Here is a 22,148-nt window from a genome sequence, read left to right on the forward strand (position 1 = left end):
ATAAGGCAGAAAAATGGACTTCAGTGGCCACGTAATGCGTCGGACAGACAACTTGCGCACACCTTGAACAAAGGAATGGATATGAAGGGATGGAAAACGCAACCAAGGTCAGCAGAGGGTTAGATGGGCTGATGAAATTAAGGAATTTGCAAACATAAAATGGAATCAGCTCGTGCAGAAAAGGGTAAATTGGAGATCACTTGCATTTGGCTTGCAGTGGACATAAAATAGCCTATATTGACAATGATGATGATGACAGATAAAAATCTAATCACGCTTGTAATAGTATAGATTATTCTTCTCAGACACCAAGCACCCTGCTCTTGCCACGAAAAGATTTTTTTGTGAACTTCACAACGAAGAAGATGAAGAAGGGGCCTACCTTTGGCACACTGTTCCGCAGCCACAATGTCTGGCTGCACAGCCTGAAAGATCATCTCGTCGTACTCCTTGAACTGGTAGCTGATGGCCTTGCGCTTGCGCGACGATCGCTTGGTCAGCAGCATGTGCCTCCGGCTGTCTTCATCATCTTCGTCATCCTCTTCCTCATATTCCTCTGCTGGGGACTCTTCTTCCTCTTTTTTCTCCTAAAGGACAAAAAACAAAGAGAAGAAAAGGCACCTTTGCTGGTATTATGTACTAAACGTTCGGCAGGAGAAAGAAATAGCTGTTTGCAAACTTTAATTTGCGGTCCTTTATTATACAGTCGAACTCCGCTACAACGAACTCCGCTTCAACGAAATTTCCGGTACAACGAAAAATTTTCGGTTCCCCGTCAACAGTCCATAGGAGTCAATGCATAAATATGCTCGCCACAACGAACACTTTTTCGGCTGCCGTTCCGCTTCAACGAAATTTCACGATGCCATTCGGGCCTCAAAAATTTAATTTACCGTGCAATAAACACAATCTCGGACATTTTGATGCATTTTACAACATAAAAATACGAATTAAAAGTCTGAATCGCGTGTTGGAACCACCAGAAACCGCCGCTGTTGACAGAGCCTGGGGGCCGCCATTGCTTGATAGTGACGGCGATCAGACTGCCCTGCTTTCGCAACTGGCTTGAGTTGCTTCTGAGTCGCAGACAATCCGAAGCCAAAGCTCACTTGTCGACACTGGGGTCAGCTGGGGTGCAATCGCGAAACGATAGCTTTTCCGATGCCTTTCCAATACTTTTCGTGCTTTTCGCGCTTCGCTAGTGGTCAGAGCGACGGTACATCCGCCACATCCACGTTATCAACGCGAGCAGCCCTGGGGTGCAGTCGCAGAATGGTGCCTTTTCCAATGCCAATGCTTTTCGTGCTTTTCGCGCTTGGCCAGTGCGACCGGTGGTCGGAGCAACAATTCGTCCGCGTTATCAGCGAGATCAGCCAGCCGCGAGTGGTGGATAAAGAATAGCATAGAATAAGGCGTAAGTCATCGCTCCGCGATAGCACGCCTGCATGTCGCCGTTGTCGGCGAATAGCTAGTGTTAGCGTGTTGGTGCAACTGTGCAGTTCGTGTTGCGCGCCCGCGCTTGTTTGATTCGTTCGCAGAAGCCGTTGTTTCTGCGTGCTTTTCAACGTGGCGTCGCTATGCATACCGTATTTTCGCGCGTATAACCCGCCCCTGCGTATAATCCGCACCCCCACTTCCAGCTCGCCGAGAAAAAAAAAAAAAATCCTCGCGTATTGCCCGCACATTCGATATACAGGAAAGGCTGTACAAAAGCTACTGCTCAGGTAACACAGCACATATGTAGACAGAAAAAGCTTTATTTAGCAAGCAGAATACGCTGCCTGCAAGGCCAGTCACAATCACTCACTGTCACTGCTCTCGCTGGAGCTATCACTTGAGCCGCAGTCCTCACTGTTATGCACAAGGTCATCTTCGGTTCCATCCATGTTGTTTGTGATGCAGCATTTTTTGAAACTTTTCCGCACCATCTCACCTGGAATGGCCTTCCATGCCTCGACTATCCACTTGCAGAATAGGGCAATATCAGGCCTTCGGACTCGCCCTGTCGGCGTCAAGTCGTAGAGGCCTTCGGCCATCCACTCGGCGTAATAGCGCTTGACATGCGCTTTGAAGGGCTTGTTAAGCGACACATCTAGAGGCTGCAACATTGACGTCATTCCACCGGGTATAACAACTAAGTCAGTCCCGTTGCGTGAAAGGCGGTCCTTCACTTCCTCAGTTGTGTGGCCGCGGAACGAGTCAAGAACGAGCATGGACCTCTTTGCGAGCATTGCACCAGGCCTCTTCTCCCATACCGTCTTGACCCAGTCCACGAACAAGTCACTGTTCATCCACGCGTTCTCGTGTGCGCGCACCACCACACCGGCAGGCAAATGAATCTTCGGAAGAGTTTTCCTTTTCAAGATGACGTACGGTCGCAGTTGCGTGCCGTCGGCGAGGGCACAAAGCAATACTGTGACGCGCAGTTTCGTGTTCCCGCCGGTCAGCACGCTCACCGAACTGCTGCCCGTCTTCTCAATCGTTGTGTCCAACGGCATTTCAAAATAAACAGGAGTTTCGTCCGCATTGCCGATTTGCGAGAAAATGTAATCGTGCTGCTTTCGCAGGCCAATTACATATCTCTGGTACTTGAGCAGCTTCTCCTCGTAAGAAGCCGGCAAGCGTTGACATATTGTAGTCCGCCGTCTGATTGAGAGCCCTTGCCTCTTCATAAAGCGGTGCAGCCATCCGCGGCTCGCACGGAACCCGTGAGGTAGGCCTAGCTCCCTCGACAGTCGCCGCGCTTCCACTTGGGCCATCTCGGTCGATACGGCGTGACCCCTGCTTCTCACATCTTCGATGAACTTTACTAGCTGCACCTCCAGCTCAGGGTAGGCGCCGGTCTTGGGGCCACGAAATGAGCTACGGTCGCGGTGCGCGGCTTGCAGGCTGTCTCCACAGTCGCACGCAGGACTCGTCCACATCGTGCCGTCTTCCCGCTTCGCGATTTCCGAATTCCTCGGCGACAGCGATGATCTTAAGCTTTTGCTGTGTGGTGAAGGACTGCCGCCGGGCGCTACTCATGGTGACAGAATAGGTCGACTTAGGCTTGGCGAACGGGTCGAGATGTGGAGAACTAGCGATATCAACGAGGCAAAGAGAGCTCACACTCGGCAATAACTTATCTTGACAGTTGACAGCACCGTGGAAGCAACAGAACCGAAATGCATGCCTGCTACCGCGTCAAAAAGTAGTACTTAAATTTACTGATAATATCTCATTTGCCTTGCTAAAATAACTACTGCTTTATTTATTATGGAACTCAAACAGTTGCGGGAAGTCGTAGGTAAGATACAGGTATTGTTCACTTTGCAAAAATGCCTTCCTTTTCTTTCTATTTCTTAGACAGCACCACCTTTTCGGCAAGCCCTTTTCCAAAGTAAACATGGCGTCCGTGACGTAGGGACAAGTGGAGGGTGGTGGAGGATGGGTGGAGGGTCACTGTGCGGCCGCAAACGTCCAAAAAAATATACTTGTAATGTGACAGTGAGGTTTACACTGAACAATCGAATTGTCTTTCCCCGAACGTTTTTCTAAACGCTTCAACGATGCAAGCAAGCGAAACCGAAATCGGCCGCAAGCTGCCGTACTACTTGCGGAGCAACACGAATTTGCGGAAACCGCCTCCGTAGCTTTCGCTACACTGTAAAGCGGCTTCACGGCACAATACGTATTGCTGTGAAGCAGCACTATAGGAAAACCCCCGCGTATTATCCGCACCCCTACTTTGCCACTGAAATTTTCGGGTTTTTGGTGCGGGTTATACGCGCGAAATTACGGTATATGAGAATCGCGTCGTAACGCTGCTGGGGACACAAAGGAAGCAGCAGACACTTTTTGAATATTGGAAATAAAAGTTTCACTGTTCTACTAGCTCAGGTCAGCCATATTTTTTTTATTTCACTACAACGAAATGTTCGCTTCAACGAACATTTTTCCGAGCACAGTCAATTTCGTTGTAGCGGGGTTTGACTGTATTGCCATAATGTTACAACCTACTCAATGTTTCATTTCTGCTGATATCATTCTTTAACCCTTTCCCTCTGGTTGACGACCGATGGTGACTATACTCGTCATCAACAAAACTTGGTCCCACATGGAACCAATGACAACTACACTCTTCACAGATGAGTTTTTTTAAGGTAGATGGCTACACTTGTCCATGTTGTGCCATATGTGTCTTGGCTTTCATTGTATTGCCATCCTGCATTTTAATGACATGCACTGAAGCCATCTTCAAGCTATCTTTTTCTATGCATTTAGTAGAATAAAGCAACCCACTGAATTGAAGTACAGTCAAACCTCGTTAATACGTACCCGCTTTAAGCGTACTAACGGTTAAAACGTAGTTGCGATGAATCCCCGACCGAGTCTCATAGAGCCTAATGCATTCGCTGACCGCTTAAGCCGTAGTGCTTCGTCCTACGCCTACCGGTTAGTGCGTACCCTACGTACCGCGATAACTTTTTGTGCCATAAAATTTTACTGCGCCACTGAACTTCCCGACCCCCCAAAGTGCCGCCAAAGGTTTTCCTTCTTCAACAAGTGCGTAGATCGGTCGATCGCTGATTCCGACTTCCGCGCGATTGCGACGACGCTTTTGCGAGTAAGCACCGGGAAAGAACGAAGGTGAGGCGGCAGCCACCGAAGAACGCGCTAGCATGACTTATTGCCGACAACCTTTTCGCAATAAGTATCTTCAGATATCTGGTCGGGCTCGCGTGCGGCGCAGCACTACTTTAAGCCTACTGCACGCTTTTAATAGGCGACAACCTGAACGCGCTGGGCCGCCGATCGCTGCCGCCTCGTTGTGCAGGGCCGTGCTCAAGCGCGCGCTGCTTTGTAGAAACGAAAGCAGCTCGCTGTTGCGGTGTTGAGCATTGCTGGTCGCGGGCGACGAGAAACCTCTTCGTATTGACGCCATCACGCTAAACGCGCGCGTACCTACAGCAAGCGTAGCGCTGTTGTAACCATACTGAACGCTTTTATTCGGCGACCACCCAAACGAGCTTCCGTCCGCTGCCAGCACCGCTAGAGCGTCGCAGAGTGCGCATCGCTTGCAGGAAGTTCGTCATCGCCGCCGCCGCGTTAACTGAACCAGCTACTCGCCGCATCTGTGCACGGTCTGGAGCTAAGTGGGTACGAAGAACGCTCCCACGACAAATGCGCGCGTGCAGTGCAGCAAGCGGCCCGGCAGCGACGGCGTGAGCCAAGAAGGCCACGCGCTGCACGCAACTAGCCAGGAGACGATCGGCTCCACGCAGCCGTACCGCGTTTCACTGAAACTGTCAGTTTTCGTTTAGCAGCAGATCGCGGTATAGACGCACACACACACACATAGCCAACACTGTCCGTTCCGTCGCTATGTCGGTCACTGCGTATACTGGACCCTGTAATAGTTCCGAAATGCTCCTTGGCGTCGCCACCTCGCGCTATCGGCACTACCGGCCGGTCGTGCGAGAGTGCCAGAATCTTTTCTGCACTTTGGCAAAAACAATGAAAAGGCTTTGCAATGGGTAGTTTAGGCAATATTTGCTGTGGCACTGTATATATTTCTTTGCTGGCGGCGATGGCATAAGCGAAGAGATGCAAATTTTTACTTGGTGGTTAATGCGTACTACCGTTTAGTGCGTAGTTATGCGGCGTTCCCGGCAGGTACGCATTAACGAGGTTCCACTGTAATGGTGCCATTTTATTCAGAAAAAAAAAAGCTCTACAAAGTGAGTGGAAAAAAATTTCCTGTATATTTGGCACAATTTTCCTCTTTTTCCACGGTAGGGAAGATGTTGAACCCAAATTCTCCGACATGTGCTAACTCTGAAAACCCTGGCACTCAGTGCACTTTTCCATGCTTGTCTCGCACACGTGACAATGAACCAACTTTAAAGGGACGTTAAAGTGAAACAAGATTTCTCTTGTGTCAACAGATTACTCTTTCACAATACCAAAAGTGCCACTCTTCTTGCGAGAAGGACGCTTGGTAAGCGATAAAAAGTAAAATAAGAAAACATCAATGGAGACGCAGTCTCGAGGTTCCCGCACCAACCCACCATAATGTCATAGACATTGAAGACGTCTAATCATTTGTCGATAAAATCATTTGTCAATAAAAATAATCATTTGTCGATAAAAATGAATAATGCTGTGCTATAAGGGAGCCAAGAATTCAACGTAGCAAGCTTCAGGCGATTTTACTGAGCCAATGCTGCCCAAATACAGGCACTTTGAAATCTGTCATGTCACGCTGACATGCACTTCACATCTTGAAATATTATTTAATTATTCATAAATTTTTGTACTTACGAATAACAGCTATTCGATTCAAAGACAGGGTCGAACATGACATTAACTGATTCAATATTCAAAATTTTCGAATACTCACGCAATCCCTGCTAACGATTAGCACGTACAGATGTGACAAACTTCATAAACACAGCTGAAGATTTGCAAAGAACTCACGAACTGCGAACAAATCGGCATGAAAGCCCATGGTGGTACGCAAGCCGCACGTGAAGGTCGCTAAAAATGCGCTCTGTCACACTCACCGGTTTCAGCACGTTATCCAGGCTGATGCCAACGTACGCCAGCCTCTGCTTTCTGCACAGAGAGGACCACAAACACATTTGTTCCACCATCCACAAAAACAGTGGGTAAACAACACAGCGATCGATACGGTGTACTGATTACGTGCAACAATTCTTGCGATTTCAATTTTGCAATGTCGACACACTGCCGCTTGCAGCGGTGCATGCATCAAAGCACCAATGAAGTAACTGTCAACCTATACGCAGTGGTGTGTACCACTCATTTCTGTGACAATGGCCTCACTTTATTTTAAAAAAAAAAGTGGACTCGAAACAAAATTAAAATTTCTACAGGCTAATTATAGCTAATGAAGTCGAGGATCTGACGAAATCTCTTCTGGTCGGGATGAAACATTGGTGAAGACATTGATGGATACAGACCAAAATGCAAAATATTTACTGACGTTTCAGCTCCCACATGGGAGCCAAAATGTCGAAATATTTTTCACTTTGGTTGGTGTCAATCAATGTTTTCACTAACTATAGCTAACCCTCGATATAAAGAGGCTGGTCGAATCGGCGATACTGAAATTTCATCACATTCAAATTCAACCTTTTACGCAATCCTTTACACAAGGTGTAGTAAGTCGCTGGCAGATTCTTTTTTAGACGGAACGTGCCGCAAGAATGTTCTAATAATAGGGCAGTATAAAAAAAAATTGAGTTTAGCAAAGCAAAAAAAAAGTCTACTTTGGCGTGCATGCATGCTTTCAGTTCCCACTGTTCCGGAGGTGAGAAGGAAAGCATCCAGGTTCCCCCTTACCCCCCCCCCCCCCCCCAACTGCTGCCTAGAGACACTGCTCTGCTTTAGCAGGTGCTCTTTGTCACGTGATGCAAGATTTGAAAATCTTGTTCGCAAAAAACTGCATGTAACTCCACTATTTGACTGCTGGTACTAGCAAAAGTTTCAGTTCACTGACTTGGTCTTTATTTCCGGAAACAGTGAGACTTTGTCACAGTAGGACCTCATTAGTTAAACCCCATGGATGCATAGTCATGGCACGTAGCGAAAACAAGACTACTGCCCGTTGCAGCCGCTGCAGACGAAACCGCAGACACTGTCAATGTGTTCATCGATAGTGCCAATGTAGTTCCTGAGCACGAGTAAAAACGAAACTAGCCTGCGACGGCCACTGAAGCCTTTGTCACCAACGTGGTATTGGATGGCGACCATGCTTTTCTGAAGGTCCACGCTAGGGCCAACATGGTATCACACGCGGCCGTAGACCAAGGAAACATGATGGTAAAACCGAATAGGGTGAATTGAAACATTATGATGATGGAAGTGCGCACAGCGCCGCCTCGGTTTGGTTGGATGCGAATGCCATTTTCACTCTTTTAGGTCGCACACTTGCGGTACTTCACCAGGGTACAGGCCCAAGCTCAGTGCACTCCAAGGATCGTCCGAATTAACTGGATCGCCACAAAATATGATAGTTTGATGGCACTAAACAATACATGTGCTTGCTTGGACCAAGAACACGTAAAATAAACATGGCGGGTTTGACATGTGCCTGGCCTTTTGCACTCCCATAAACATGGTGGCCTTGACGTGTTTCCAGCCTTGCGCCCTCCCACACATGTAAGCATGGCCTTTGAGATCGGCGCACACTATAAAGATGCTATCGCTGGCAGTGCAATTCGGACACCTCCTAGTGCCATTTGATCTGACGCCCTAAACGTGCATCTTATCTCCGGGAACTGTCCAAATTAACTGAAGTATGACCACATGCGTCCAAATTACAGTAGACTCCTGTTAAACGAAAGCTGAAGGGACAAGGAAAATATGTTTCATTTAACAGGAGTTTCGTTTACTGAGAGATGAAAAGGGGTGCAGAATTCAAGCACAAAACCAATCATGTTAGAGGCAGTTGTTCCATTTAAGCAGCAATTCCATTTAAGAGATTTTCGTTTATTGAGAGTCTACTGTAACTAGAGCTTCGTGCCATAGGCTCATGCATATTTTTTTTATGGGACCAGATGGCACATCTAAATTAACCAACTTTCAGAATTAATGTGGGACGAATCAACAAGGTTTTACTGGACAAGTCTTTTATCAAAATATTATCTTATGGGTAGTGCCCGACTTGAATGCACCATAAAGTCAAATATTAAAGGACCAAATAATAGTTAAAGGAGTCCTGACACAAAAATTTTCCCCCCACGTTTTTTTGCTGCAATGTGTTGCTGGGGGCCTGTTAGTCATAACACGGCACACCGTTTGTTGCAGCGCGCGACAGATAATTAATTACAAGCTCCTCATTACCGACACAGCCTCAGTTTTGGTTTGACAGAGCTCCAAGAACGACAAGCCGCCGGGTGCAACTATCACCACCTAGCGAGTGAAACGCTCAGTCACGTGAGCACACAGAACAGTGACGCATTTCCGCGCGATCTGTTGTTGCCGGGCTCATCGTCGTCTGATGGCGACGATTTTCTTGCGGCGGGGATGGAAGGAATTTTCGACGTGGCGAATCACTTCAGGTTTTACCCGCTGGTGAGGAGCGATTCGTCGGGAAGCGCGTCAAAACAGAAATGGCGGCTACGGCGTCATCATAACTTGTACCGGCTGCAACGGTTACGTAGGGGAAGTAGGGGGGTCACCTCGGGTCACCTCCGAGGGTGTCAATGCACCAGGTGCGGCCTATAATGCTGGATCGCGCTCGTGAACTTCAAAATTCATATAAAATACCTTCCAAGCTTTATTCGCTGTCGATATTTTGCAGATGGTACACGCACGTACATGGGAATCGATCCAGCAGGCTATCTCAGCCGCGAAATTTTGTGTCAGTACCCCTTCAAGAACATTTTGATCATAGTGGCAGTTACCATGCAAGTTATAATGCCCGCCAAGGTGACAGTCATTACAGAAACAACCTCTTTAAAGAGAAACTTCAAGGCAAATAAGATCCACTCACCTCAGCTCTTCCCTGTCCCTCTTTTTGGAGAGTGTGTCGTAGAGCTTGAGTTCTTCCATCAATTTCTCGCACAGCTTTCTCTGTGGTTAGAAGAACATCATAAGACACACTGATAATGGTTAGCAGCTATGATTGCAAGCTCACTAAATCTGCACATGTAACAGGTCCTCTGTTAAAATGCAGCTATAGTCAAACATTGGATAGAATACCATTCAATCAGACGAAATTACTGTTACATGGGTTACCAACAAGAGATCTGTACTGATTTTGATTTGCCATTCTGGCCTCCTTCATTGCTAAGGAAATTAAAGGGCAACTCTGGCAGTTTTTCGACGTCTGAATAAAAATTTTTAATACTACACGTTTAAAGATTGGTACGAAGTTCTTGAATGGTGCGTTTGAATGCGGGCCATCCAGCGTTTACAGGGTTCGTACAGGCTTTGAAGGCAAAAATTCAAGGGTTTTTAAGGACTTTCAAGGCCCGAAAAAGATTTTTTCAAGGACCCATATCAATAATTGATCTCGTACTCGTCATAAAAAAATGACAAATTTATTGAACACTTATTGAACAGCCTAAGACGAGTTGAATTATTGAACAGTCTAAGACGCGTTCAAGACTACAGTGAGGCAGATCGAAAGTGTTCATGAAAGCGCCAGCAGTTTTGTGGCGATTCCTTCGTTGATATTTAGCAGTTCTTGTGTCTTGTTTTTTGCTGTTTTTCTCAGACTATTTGACTTCACTATGTATGTGACATCACCTGTCTCTTCGGCTTTCAAAGCCAATTCATCTGCTGAAGTTGTCAGATCAGCAACTGTTGCTTCTAGCTTCACTTTCTTTCTCCTTAAATTATCGATTTCGTCCTCCACAAGGCGCCTTTTTGAATCATTCGCTTCTTCTTGTTGCTTCCTCTTCTGCTCTTCCAAATGCGCATGGTAGCGATGCCTTGCAGATGAAACAGAGGTCTTCAGTTCCTTTGTTATAGGGATGTTAAGGATGCCACCTGCCTTATCAACGGCGTCACATATAGCACGTTGCATGATGTATGACAGGCTTTTGAGGTTTTCTACAGAAACTTGCTTGTTTACACTAAACCCTCTCTCAACAGTTGCCTGGCCATGGCTCAACACAAGCAAAAGTTCCACTACTCTCCACAGCTCACTGTACGATGAGTTGAACTTGAGGAGTTCTAAAAAAAATATATCTAGCCTATCCGAACTCTTTTCGAACAAACGCAGCTTGTGCTTCTCCATCTGTAGCATTTCGGCATACTCGGCAAGTACAGTGTCTCGACGATAATCAGTCAACCTTTCAGCAGCGATAAGTGCATTCAAAACATTCTTCAGACCTGCTAAACACTGGTCCGGCTTGGTGCACATTTGCCGAGGATCCAGCGAGGAGAGACCTCTAACCAAGGGGAACTTCAGCGGACTCTTCTCAAGAACCTTTTTCGTCACACTGAGAAGGAATTGCTTACATTCCATTTTAAATGCAAATGCCTCTTTTGCACTGACCTTAGACTTCTTCAAAATTTGCTCAGCTGTATGTCCAATGTCCACTTTCTCAAGCGCAGTGTGATTGTTCACGTCTTCAATGTTGATTTTCAACAGGCCTGTCAGCCCATTTGATGCAGAGAGAACTGAGCACTTCAAAAACTTAGTAAGCAACTTCCGGACAATTGCTTCAAGATCCCTTGCGAGAAAAAATACAAGTGGTTGGTCCACCTGATATTCCGTCAGGAAAGGTTTGAGAATTAGTGCAATCGCAAGGGCGAAGTTCAGTTTTGCTTGAATTAGCGGGTCCCCACAGAAATTGTGCAAGTTCTGAAACGAAGCGCATTTTGGCTGGTTCACCTCTTTACGTCTTGCAGACTCGATGTACATTGCCACATCAGGCCACAGGGCCAGTGCACGTTCAATCACTGGAACGTTTTCGACCCAGCGATGGGCAACATACCTGAGAGGAAACATTGTCTTCCCGGTCACCATTGAGAAGTCCTCTCGCCTGGCTGGGGAATCTTGAAATAACACACCTAGACTAGACAGGAGAATGTCCAATCCCCACTTGCTGGCAGTTACACCTGCTCTGTATGCGTTGTGCACCACGTGTAGACCACAAGTGCCTAAATCAAGGCAGTTTACCTGATAGTTTTCATGCAAGTGCTTCTGAAAGCTTCTGAAAAATTTCAAATTAACGTTTGGTCCGTCCATAGAAACTTGAAGAATCTTTGCAAGTGGCAATGGCTCCAGTGCCTTCAACAATTCATCTTCAATGTCGTCCGCCGTTGCATGGCCCATAAAAACGGACGTCAAGTACCTGGTAGTTATCCTTTGAGATGCATCCCAGTATCTGATGTGAACGTCCATCTGCTTCTGGTGGAGGTAATCATTTGCGGATTCATCAAACAAAACCACGTAGCAATCACACTTCTCTATTGCCCGGTGGACGGACGATAGAAAGAAGGGGCCCAAACCATGGCACGCAAGGTACGCGCACTTCTTTTCTCCACACGTAAAGGCCTTCGCCACTTCGCTGTCGGGAAACATTTTCCGGAACAGTTCGCTTGTGTGTGCGGATGAGCTGTACGAGTAATGTGAGGTAACAACCTTCAATGCCCACAATATCTCGGCTTCGGTCGCTGCATCGTGGGCCTTGCACGCGGTATTCAAATCCGAGGACTGCGTTGGGACTGAACGAACGGATTCGCCACTCTCGCGGGGTGTCACATACTTTATCAAGGAGCTACTTGCTGCGTCCTTCAGGTTGCCGATGTGCTTCGCACTCCTCTGGTGGCTTTTTAGCGCAGACTCCCCCATCGATGAGACATCGAATGTCTTTGCACATGGTCTGCATCTAGCCCGATGCGAACTCATTGGGTCCGGCGCGACCCAGTCTTTGTACGCAACGTGGCTGAGCCACGATTCCTGGAAATTGCACTGCCCGGGCATTGCGCACAAACACAACTACGTCCACGTCCAACGCGCGCGGCATAGAACGTACTCCGATGAAGCGAACGAGAGGTGGCGAACAAGCGGGCTAAATGTCCATCGTCGATGAAAAACGCACGCACAATACGGCAACACGAGTGCTGATGGCGGACTTGTGGTACACTCTACCAATGCCTCCTTGACTAGATGCCCGCCGCGTCGCTCGCTTTCCCATTGCGGCGGCGGTTCCCTTAGTTCACCACAAAATCCGTGAGGCAGCGCTCGTAGCCTGACCGACTTCCGGCGGCAGCGGAAATACGCTTGCACCTTCGAGACTGTAACAGGCGTGATGGCAATCTCGGAGGCGGCAGCACGTGACCTTTGTTAGTAAGTAAGTAAAAGTAAGTAAATAAGTAAGGTGTTCCTATTCCTTTTTAACACAGGACAGGCGTTTTAAGTGCCGCAGGAGGAAAAACCCGTTGCATCCGTTGCAGGCGTGCGCTATAGGGGGCGCTCGTGGCCTGACCGCGGAGAAAAAAGAGGGAGAGGGTACGGAACCGGGTTACCGGACCACGCGGCGGGCATCTAGTCAAGGAGGCATTGACTCTACTTGTGGCGAATAACCAAATCAGATTGGATTGGCTTGGATCGGAAAGCGACCTACGAACGCTCTCAATGTTGCCGGTTGCTGAACAAACACTCGGCACCGCTGAAGTCCATAGACCTTTCACATTCTCACGGTGTTGTTGTTGGCGGTAGTTGTAGTGTGGTCCCTAGAATATGTTGCTAGTCTGCCGTCTAACGGCGCGGAGACGGCAGAAGAACCAGCGGCACGGACGCGGCCGTGCCCCTGGTTCATGCGCTGGGTGCCAGGGGGCGCCACGATCGATCGGAGCGCCGTGACCGCGGAGCATGCATGATCGGCGCGGACGCGGCCTTTCATGGAGACGGCAGACTAGCCAGTATTCTAAGTATTCTGGGACCATAGTTGTTGGAGAAAGAATGAGACACCTAATTTCTGCAGCCCATAAGGGAGCACGGCGCAGCGTCTCACGGTGTCAAGCAGCGACAACTGCCTCCCCTTCCGACTCCCTCTCAAGCGCAGCCTGAGTCTGCCCCGCAATGTTCTTCCACACTTATAAGATTTACAAAGCCACTTACATTTAAGTACATTAGCCACGCACCTTTCAGCGAACAATGTGCGAACGCGATGCGTTTTTTTTCCCCTCCGCTAATCGCCCGTCGTTAGTGAGCGGGGGACGCCGTTTCACCGGGCGCTGAGAAAGCGTTAGCAATACATGGATACCGGAAACAAACGTTACCTAATAAGATTTGTCGGCCGCGCTTCAATGGTTGTCGCTACTTAACAAAAGAAAGAAAAATAATCTAGGGACTTAAGGCGCCGCGGACGGAATTCAAGGGTTTTCAAGCACCACTTTCAAGCACCGCAATATTCAAGGGTATTCAAGGCCTTGAAAATGACACTTTCAAATTCAAGGGTTTTCAAGGTTTTCAAGGACCCGTGCGGACCCTGGTTTATGACGTTGTAGCCTACCTCGCTACCTCTCTGAGATGGCAATCAAAAGGAAACAGCGATCCTTCAGTGCAAAATTCATAGCTGAAATCGCCTCTGTTGAGTTCTGAAAAGCTGACACAATTCAATGCATTGTCTGACTACATCCCCGGTTTCTATCTTTCGGCACCACCATATACCATATGTAGCACTGTGTTTACCTTACGGCAGGGCAGAATGCTCTCCTTCTCTTTCTCTCTATCTTTATATCTCCCTCATCCCTTCCCCCAGTGTAGGGTAGCATACCGGTCCTTCCAGACTGGTTAACATCCCTGGCTTTCCTTTCTCTTCTGTTCCTTCCTTCCGTACGGCAGGGCAGGTTGTGATGTCATCGTAGACATTGTACACAGCAGCTACCCGTTTTGGTTTCAACACTGTTTTTTAATTATTTGAAATTATTAAATCTAAGCAAATTCAAGCACCCCATTTGTCGCCGGACCCTCAATATCATGGTGAATTCCATTGGCGGATTCGGAGTGGCCAACGAACTCTGCACCAGAGCACTGCACTCCGGCGGAGAGCAACGGAGGGAAATCTGCCAGTGGAAAATAAGCGCCCTCGCTAGAGCAAGTGGTAGGGGGCGCTAGCGTACACCTGTTTCGCAAGCGCCCAGCATCCCTCGCGTTTCGCACCGTTTTCGCCTTCATGGGCGCAAGCGGAGAGAACGGGAGCGATCGAACAGCGCATTGCATCGCGCACGCGGTACTCCACGCTCTGCGCACGCGCGGGGAACTCGCAACTTCCAGTCGAATCCGCTGCTTTTTGCAGAGTAGAGAGAGCTGCTCCAAGGAGTGAATCTGGTGGCGGAGCTGCTCCAGATCTGCCAATGAAACATACAGGGAGCACTCTCAATCCGCCAATGGAACAGATTTGCTCCGAATGGAGCAGAAAAACTGCTACCGGAAGTGCTCCGAATCTGCCAATGGAATTCACCATCAGTTAAAAAGGCGATATCATGATATGGTCAAAAGAAATGCCAGAGTTCCCCTCTAACGCTTTTTCTGTTATAGGCAGAGGCAAAGTTTAAGATGCCAGGTTAAATAGCAGCTAAGTTGGTAAACAGCAGCATTTCTGGAAAACCAATATGAAAAAGAAAAGAAAAAAAAAACATCAGTGAGGTTTTAGCAGTAAGAGCGAAAGTGCCAGCAATATAGTGTTGGAAAATGGGGGACCCCTTTAGCTTTGCGCATTTTTTTGCGCTGTTCAGTTTAAAGTTGCCTCTACCCACTCACGTCACCTCCCACTTCCATCATGTGACTTCCATTCTCTGAAAATCGCAACGCTTGCATGCTTGCCCACAGCTCCGGGAGAAATTACTGATAACTTTACAGATAGTGTGGCAGTGTCTCGGGTCTCACGGCACTTTCTTGCCCTGGGACATGAGACAAAACGCTGCTTCTGCACCATTGCCATTTCCCTCTCCCATACACCTGCAGCCTCACACTCACAAGAACAGCTTTTTCCAATTTGACAGTCCTGGAGCAAACGCAATAAAAAAATTCAGCCATCTCCACTCCATGAACACTGTCGAAACAGTGAAGCTGATGCCCGTCCTTCATCAGGCTATATCGTACTTCGTACTATGTTTCGTACTATCTTTCGATATTGTACTTCGTACTACATCGTACTATGTTTTTAAAGTGTTCCCTTCGCTGGCGCTTGGCTTCAACCTCTCTTGCGCAAATATCGCGGTTGGCTCGGCGACGACATGCCCGTTCTCGCATCAGCTTTCACTGACGCTCACGTCAGGCAGTTTCTTCATTAAGAGAATGAGAAATGTTCGCCATTTTGAAAGCGCAAACTCCTGAACACTGACACTGACACACTATTTTACCCTTCACTGTGCCTCACCGTCGCCCCATCTTGGCGCATTTCTCGAAGGTTCAACCCTCGACATGCTCCGCCCTCGCATCTCGCAGCACACGCAGCCCTCCCCTTCCTACCAAGCCTCCCTAACACCAAATGGTGAGGCCACGTGATCACCGCTACCACAACCCTGGACACGAAAGCCTCGACTAAGAGAAGCTTCGCTGTTTAAAACATTTTACATACAAACGCTGTCCTTAGACATCAGACAACTACGTAACACAAATCAAGCCACACTGAGCAACAACGAAAGGCTCACATGATCACACGGCGGGCAGAACCAGTCGCCATCTGGGATGATCATCAGTGCAGGCTTGAGGCAGGACGTGTGATAGCCCGCGTCACACACGTCGCACAAGAGGATCTGTAATACACAAGCTCACTTCTTCAGTGTCGGACACCAAGAGGCTCTACAACCTAATATAGCCTACAAAGAACTTTCCCTTATTTGGCTACAAGGATAAAAGGTTAGCCACATTGTCCTCAGTTTCAGGTTAAGAAAAGACAAGAGGTCAAAAGTGTCGATTTTCAGTGACCCCAGAAAACACACACACTTTTAGGTTGCCACCTGCCACTTAAATCTTCGCCTGGATGCACACCTCTTGTTAGATAAGCATGCAGGCATCAGCGAACCTCCCACCACAAACAGTGACAAGCAACAACGCTTTTCCACAGCAGTAACTTATTCGGTGACTTCGCTGCTACCCTATTTTGACCTGCTTCAAGAAGTTGTCTAACAAACTTGCTTGAAGGAAATATCCCTTGTGTTATGACCTCTTGCGCAGCCACAAAAAGGCGGCACCCTTTTGTAATGCTCACCTTTTTCTATTTTGTGTGTCCTTTCTTTTGTAATCATGTGCAGCCCGATTGAAAACACCATTAAAACATTCTTTTTATGAGAGTTTTCTCATTTTTTTCATAAGACAATACAGCATTTGTAAACTCATAAAGCAAGACCAAGTTCATAAACTTCACATATAATTTGGGAAGGTTGGCAGGGAAGGTTTAAGGTATAACACATCATGTATTACGTATAAGTACAGCATATTTCATTGACTCTTAACGTCCGCATTCTTTCTGATAAAATGGGCTTGAATATTGGCTGCGCATTGACAATTGAAACTGAAACCACGTTTTGTGGCACTGGCAACGGCTAGCCTGTTGGAGCAGTCGGACGCTGTGTCATCACAAAATGACAACAGAGCAGGATTTGTTCCTGGTTTAAGACAGTTCCGTTAGGTTACAACTGCTGCCCATATGCATTTTATCTATTCTCAAAAAAGCACAAATAGTGACGTGCCACTTTCATTATGTGAGCTCATTTCAAAGAAAAGTTGTTTTGCCCGTGGAAGACAATTGCAAGAGAGCTACATCATGCTTCTTTTGTTGCATGCCCAGGACTTGCGTCTGTGAGTGACACAAATAGAGAGAGAAGATCGTCAGCTGCATGTCAACCAGGAAAAGTTCCTATAGACCGAAGGCAAGACAAAATCTGGACTTCGAAGACAGGCTTGCAGACTGTCTGAAGCAACTACTTGTAGAGTGAACTTCTCGTGGTAACGGGATCTTAAGGCATGTCCATGAATGATTTCAAAGGCAGTTGAAGCAGTATCAGAGAAGTAACAACAAAATTGCCAACAGAACAAATGTTTTGTAATGTGAAGGCAAATTGTGTCCGTCTCAATTTTTTTTTTTTATCATCAGCTTTGGGCATGCCATGGCTTTCTTTTAAACACTGCGTGAACATTACATCCAGGTGCACTCTTATTTTCATATCTTGAACCTGCAATAAATTGGGTGGGCGTTTACAATAGTGTAAATGCGGTAATTCAGTTTTCCTTAAGCCCACTCACCCACTCCGGGTGATCCCCCTTGCCACATTTGGCGCAGGGCTTCTCGTCCTGCTCCGGTTCGCTCTCCTCTCCTCCGCTGCTGCCACTGGCCTCCTCCGCCACATCCGTGCGTGCTGCCCAAAATGGAAAGGAAGGTAAAGGGAACATAAGAGTTAGGCCTTATTTACACACTCCTCAAGTGCCCCATCACATCTCCAACAATGCGAAGGAGCACATTTTATTTTGGTTCCCCATTTGTGGATTCCGTGATCGACTGAGACCTGTGCGCGTCATATCGGTTCCCAATGACGCGTAAGTGGTGACGCACCACTTTCAGCTCCTGTCAAAAGAAACTTATCATGCACACCGAAACAGCCACAAGACAGCAGCATTGCGTCGTTTTTGCACGCTTGAGACCAGTGTCTGTGAAAGGCACACACAAAGGGAGGCCATTTTGAGCTGCATGTCAACTGGGAAAAGTTCTCACGGGCCAAAAACGGGAGGATACGCCAACCTCAAAGGCAAGGGGCGGGGATCATAGAGTTTCCTATTAACTAGAGGGGACTCTGGCGCTGCGATCGTTCAGCCACCATGGGAATGATGGGTAGTACATGGATTTGCCTAGTCTTCGTGCTTGCGGGCTTCGAACGCACTTGCGGCTTTGCTGATTGCTGTGTTCTGGTTTTCCTTCGGATAAAAGTATGATTCGCTGTGAACTTTGCGACCAGATTTGAATTGGTGAACCTAAAAAGGTTGAAGTGGTGTGGAACTGCTGACTTTTACTGAACTTCATTTTGCGACAAAGTGGATGCAGGCGACGCGGAGCCAAACGGAGCCTAAAGAATGAAGTTTAGACAAATCCGTGTACTACCCATCATTCCCATGCTGGCTGAAGCACCATGCGTTGCAGCTCCCATAGACACTAGCGCCAGAGTTCCCTCTAGTAAGTATTGTAGGAAACTCCATGGCGGGGATACCATAAAACTATTCCGTCGTGTTTCTGTTCCATCCTATGTAATGTGAAAATCAGGAAACGTGGGAACCAGCAGTATTTTCTTCAGAGCCTAATCAAGTGCTATTTCTATTTAGAGGAAACCCTGCTTTCTTTCACAGAAAACAAATAGCGTTGCCTCCTCTGACACAATTTGTTATCTACCAGGCAGAGATCACATTGAATAAGCGTGCATAAGCGGAAAGGTTTGAGCTATCAGAAATAAAGCAGACGATGAGATTACTGCACGCGCCTCCGACTGGTTCGGTTCCCGTTGCTTATCGTGCAGTGGCATACAACGATCGCAGCAGCTTGCAGCCAGTCATTAAAAATATGAATCTCAGCAAAGCAGAGTTCACGAAGCGGCGTGGTAATGCACAGATATAGCTAGACGGTGTTATAACACTGCCAGCAGCAGTAAATAACCACTGCCAAAATGGCTGGCAGGCACACGCCTTCTACTATTCCGAGAAAGTGCAGGTTTTTTTTACATATAAATGTGCTGTTTAGTAAATGAACGTTAGGTATTCCAACATCGTGAATGACACTGCGTGACAGGCAGGTGATTTTAGCACACAATAAAAATTTCTAACCAGAGGCGAAGGACGATGAGCGCGGAAGATGAAGTATAAGAATAATTCATTGTGTTATGCTCTGCCTAATCATGTATAAGGAATCATTATGCAATGGGGCATTTGCATGGATATTGTTGCATCACGTGATGAAGAAGTGATGTGAGCATGGCTCACAAGATTTTGAAAGAAATGGTGAGCTAGTGAGGATTACGTAACACAGAATAGTTCTGTGTTATTCCATCCAAGCTTGCAGAGATCTCAGGAGAATTGCAGGAGAGTAAATTTCCTGTTCTATGAAGGCAGATTGTGCTTGTCTCTTCTTTTTATCTGATTGTCAACATGGGAGCCTGCAACAATTTTCTTTTAAAGCTCTGGTATTGCTGCATTCAGGGGAATTTTTATTTTGGACTCGTGAATACTGAATATGAATTAGATTCAGGGGTGCGCTGAATTTGAGTAACTATGGTAGTTTTGCTATTTTTTGTCTTTCTTTAGTTCAATGTCAGTTACTGCTACAAAAGGACCATGAACTACCAAATTGCCCTTTTGCTATTTTTCACAATGTTCAGAGCAACAGGACAGAAATAATGACAACACATCAGCCGACAACGAAGGGTAAAAAGAATGCATAACTGACAAGGCACGTACCCTTTTTGACAGTGCGCGCCCTCTTGACCACCACCACCTCTGCGTTGGGGTCTACCTCCTCACAGGCAAACTCGTCCTCGTTGTCGTCAAAGTGCAGTTCCTCGTCCTCGTCGTAGGCCTCTTCCTCGTAGGGCTCCTCCTCGTCCTCGAGCTGCGAAGACGAGTCCGAGTCCGACGAGGCCTCCCAGGGGTTGTGGTGCGACCGGCGCCGATACGTGCCGTTCACCCCAGAGCCGCCGCCACCGTGCTTCCCCCCGCGGCGCCTCTTCTTCTTCTTCTTTTTCTTCATGGCCTTGCGGCCCTTGGCCTCATCTTCCTCCTCCTCCTCCGCACGGGCCTTGCCACTGCGCTTGGCCGAGCCCTGACTGCCCTGGTGGGCCTCGCCCTTCTGCAAGTTGATCCCAACATGAGCCACTCACAGACGTTGAATTTAGTCACACGAACTCGAACCGTTTTAGGCGCGACCTACGAAGAACTGTCTGCAAATGCTTCAAATTTTAGACAACATTATTTCAAGGCACTTGATACCCTATAGCAACAAAAATAATGTCATAGTAAGTAACCATAACCTTAATTAAATTGTAATTAAATGTATATTTATCCTGATGTCATTCGTGTTCCGTTTTTGCATAAATAGAATCAAATCTCAGCCTAGAAATAAAGTGCCATTTCGTTCTCAGTTATATTTATTTTCAGCAAAGAAAAATTATACTTTCATCGTGGCTCGCAGAAAGCAGCACATTGAACGACTCTTCAAACGCGGTAGTGCCTTCAGCAAAGTGATCATATGCAACAGCACACTTCAAAATGAAGTTAAATAAAGACACATTTATTACACAGGAGCTTCAATTCATTCCAGCCTCAATGTATCTTACTCTTCCTTAGCTGCTAGTCTACACGACTAGCAAGAACACGTCTACACAAATGTGTACAAAGTACCTCAGAGGGTTGAGGCAACCCACAAAGTGGCCATCCGGGAACATGGCACACACAAAAATCACGGCAACTTCTAAAATCAGTCTGTTTTTGTTCTTTTGGCTAGTTCAATAATTCAGTTTTTAGAATATTTGCACATTTTGGTGGTCTCCATCAAGTCTGAATTGCCACTCAATTTGCAAGTGCAACTGTGGGTTCATGAGACTACCGTTGTACCCTGTTAACTATATCACACAGATTAAGTCAATCAACAGGATCTCACCTTTGACCTTCGTTTGTTCTTCTCTGGAGGAACATAATCTTTGTCAGCTTGACGACTACGCTTCTGCAAAACAAAACCCACATATATCAGAGAAGTCACAAAAAAGCAGTGGAGATCCACCATTATGCAGACTAGCACAGCTCCTTATCCCAACACCAAAATCCCTTGTTTCACACAAAGCAGACAATTCAAGAGAAGCTGCACAACTGAAAGAAAGAAACAAAGATTCCATTGATGTGAAAGGAGCATGAGGCTATAGAGGAGACCCACACAGGTTTCTTTCTTAGAAGAAAGCTTCATAAACAGTTGGCCCAGCAGAACTTGTTAGGTGAAACAGCTCAGCAAAACACTTTGGAAGGGTGCTGGTCTTTGGTTCAATCCTTGAACAAGGATGGCCCCAATTGCACCTATCTGTTAGCATTAGCAGAATGATCACTCTAACCTTTTACAGCATGGCCATAAAAAATTATCGCTCCAAATAAACATGTATACAGTTAAACCTTGACATAATGAGCTTCATAATGAAATTCCCTATAAATTGGAGTATTTAACATTTATGACTTCATGTCCACAGATCACGTCATATTTTTAAGCTCAATATAATGAAGTGTGTTCAACTACGATTTTAGTGTAACGAAGTTTCACAGCCACCAAATATGAAGTTTCGCAGCCACCGCAATGCACTGAAACTTCTGCGGGTGGAGGTTGTCAACTGGTTGAGTGGTTGTCAACTGGTTGAGCTACATGAGGTTTTTACGAACGCATTTTTCAAACCTTACTCTGCCTGATGAAGAGCAGATGCTGAAGCGGAGCAGCAATTTTTATGACAGTGGATAGGCGGCAAACAGAAACCTGAATGCTGCCCTCCTCGCCTTGAACATGGAGACAACGAAGAAGCATGCAAGCACCCTAGCACGCTGTGTTGAGCACTCTACAACTGGCATAGCCCAGTATTCTGCTTCACCTATGCATAGTATTGGTGATAACTTGGTATTCTTGTTGTCACCATGTGTAAATTAACTCACAAGCATGAGTAGC

At 46.9% G+C, this 22,148-nt stretch overlaps 1 protein-coding gene across 1 annotated transcript in view; it reads right to left on the bottom strand.

The window, feature by feature from the left end:
* Nucleotides 1–22,148, bottom strand: part of LOC119386741 (uncharacterized) — a 73,581-nt gene that overhangs the window by 25,988 nt on the left and 25,445 nt on the right. Inside the window, exons 6-12 of the mRNA XM_037654023.2 lie at nucleotides 21,111–21,173; nucleotides 19,913–20,300; nucleotides 17,720–17,832; nucleotides 16,126–16,230; nucleotides 9,503–9,582; nucleotides 6,546–6,597; nucleotides 383–587 (exon numbers count right to left, since the gene is read on the bottom strand). Coding sequence (XP_037509951.1) covers nucleotides 383–587; nucleotides 6,546–6,597; nucleotides 9,503–9,582; nucleotides 16,126–16,230; nucleotides 17,720–17,832; nucleotides 19,913–20,300; nucleotides 21,111–21,173 — 1,006 coding nt within the window. The remainder of the gene's footprint in view (nucleotides 1–382; nucleotides 588–6,545; nucleotides 6,598–9,502; nucleotides 9,583–16,125; nucleotides 16,231–17,719; nucleotides 17,833–19,912; nucleotides 20,301–21,110; nucleotides 21,174–22,148) is intronic.

The sequence above is a fragment of the Rhipicephalus sanguineus genome, chromosome 3 (assembly GCF_013339695.2).
Source record: "Rhipicephalus sanguineus isolate Rsan-2018 chromosome 3, BIME_Rsan_1.4, whole genome shotgun sequence".
NCBI lineage: Eukaryota > Metazoa > Arthropoda > Arachnida > Ixodida > Ixodidae > Rhipicephalus > Rhipicephalus sanguineus.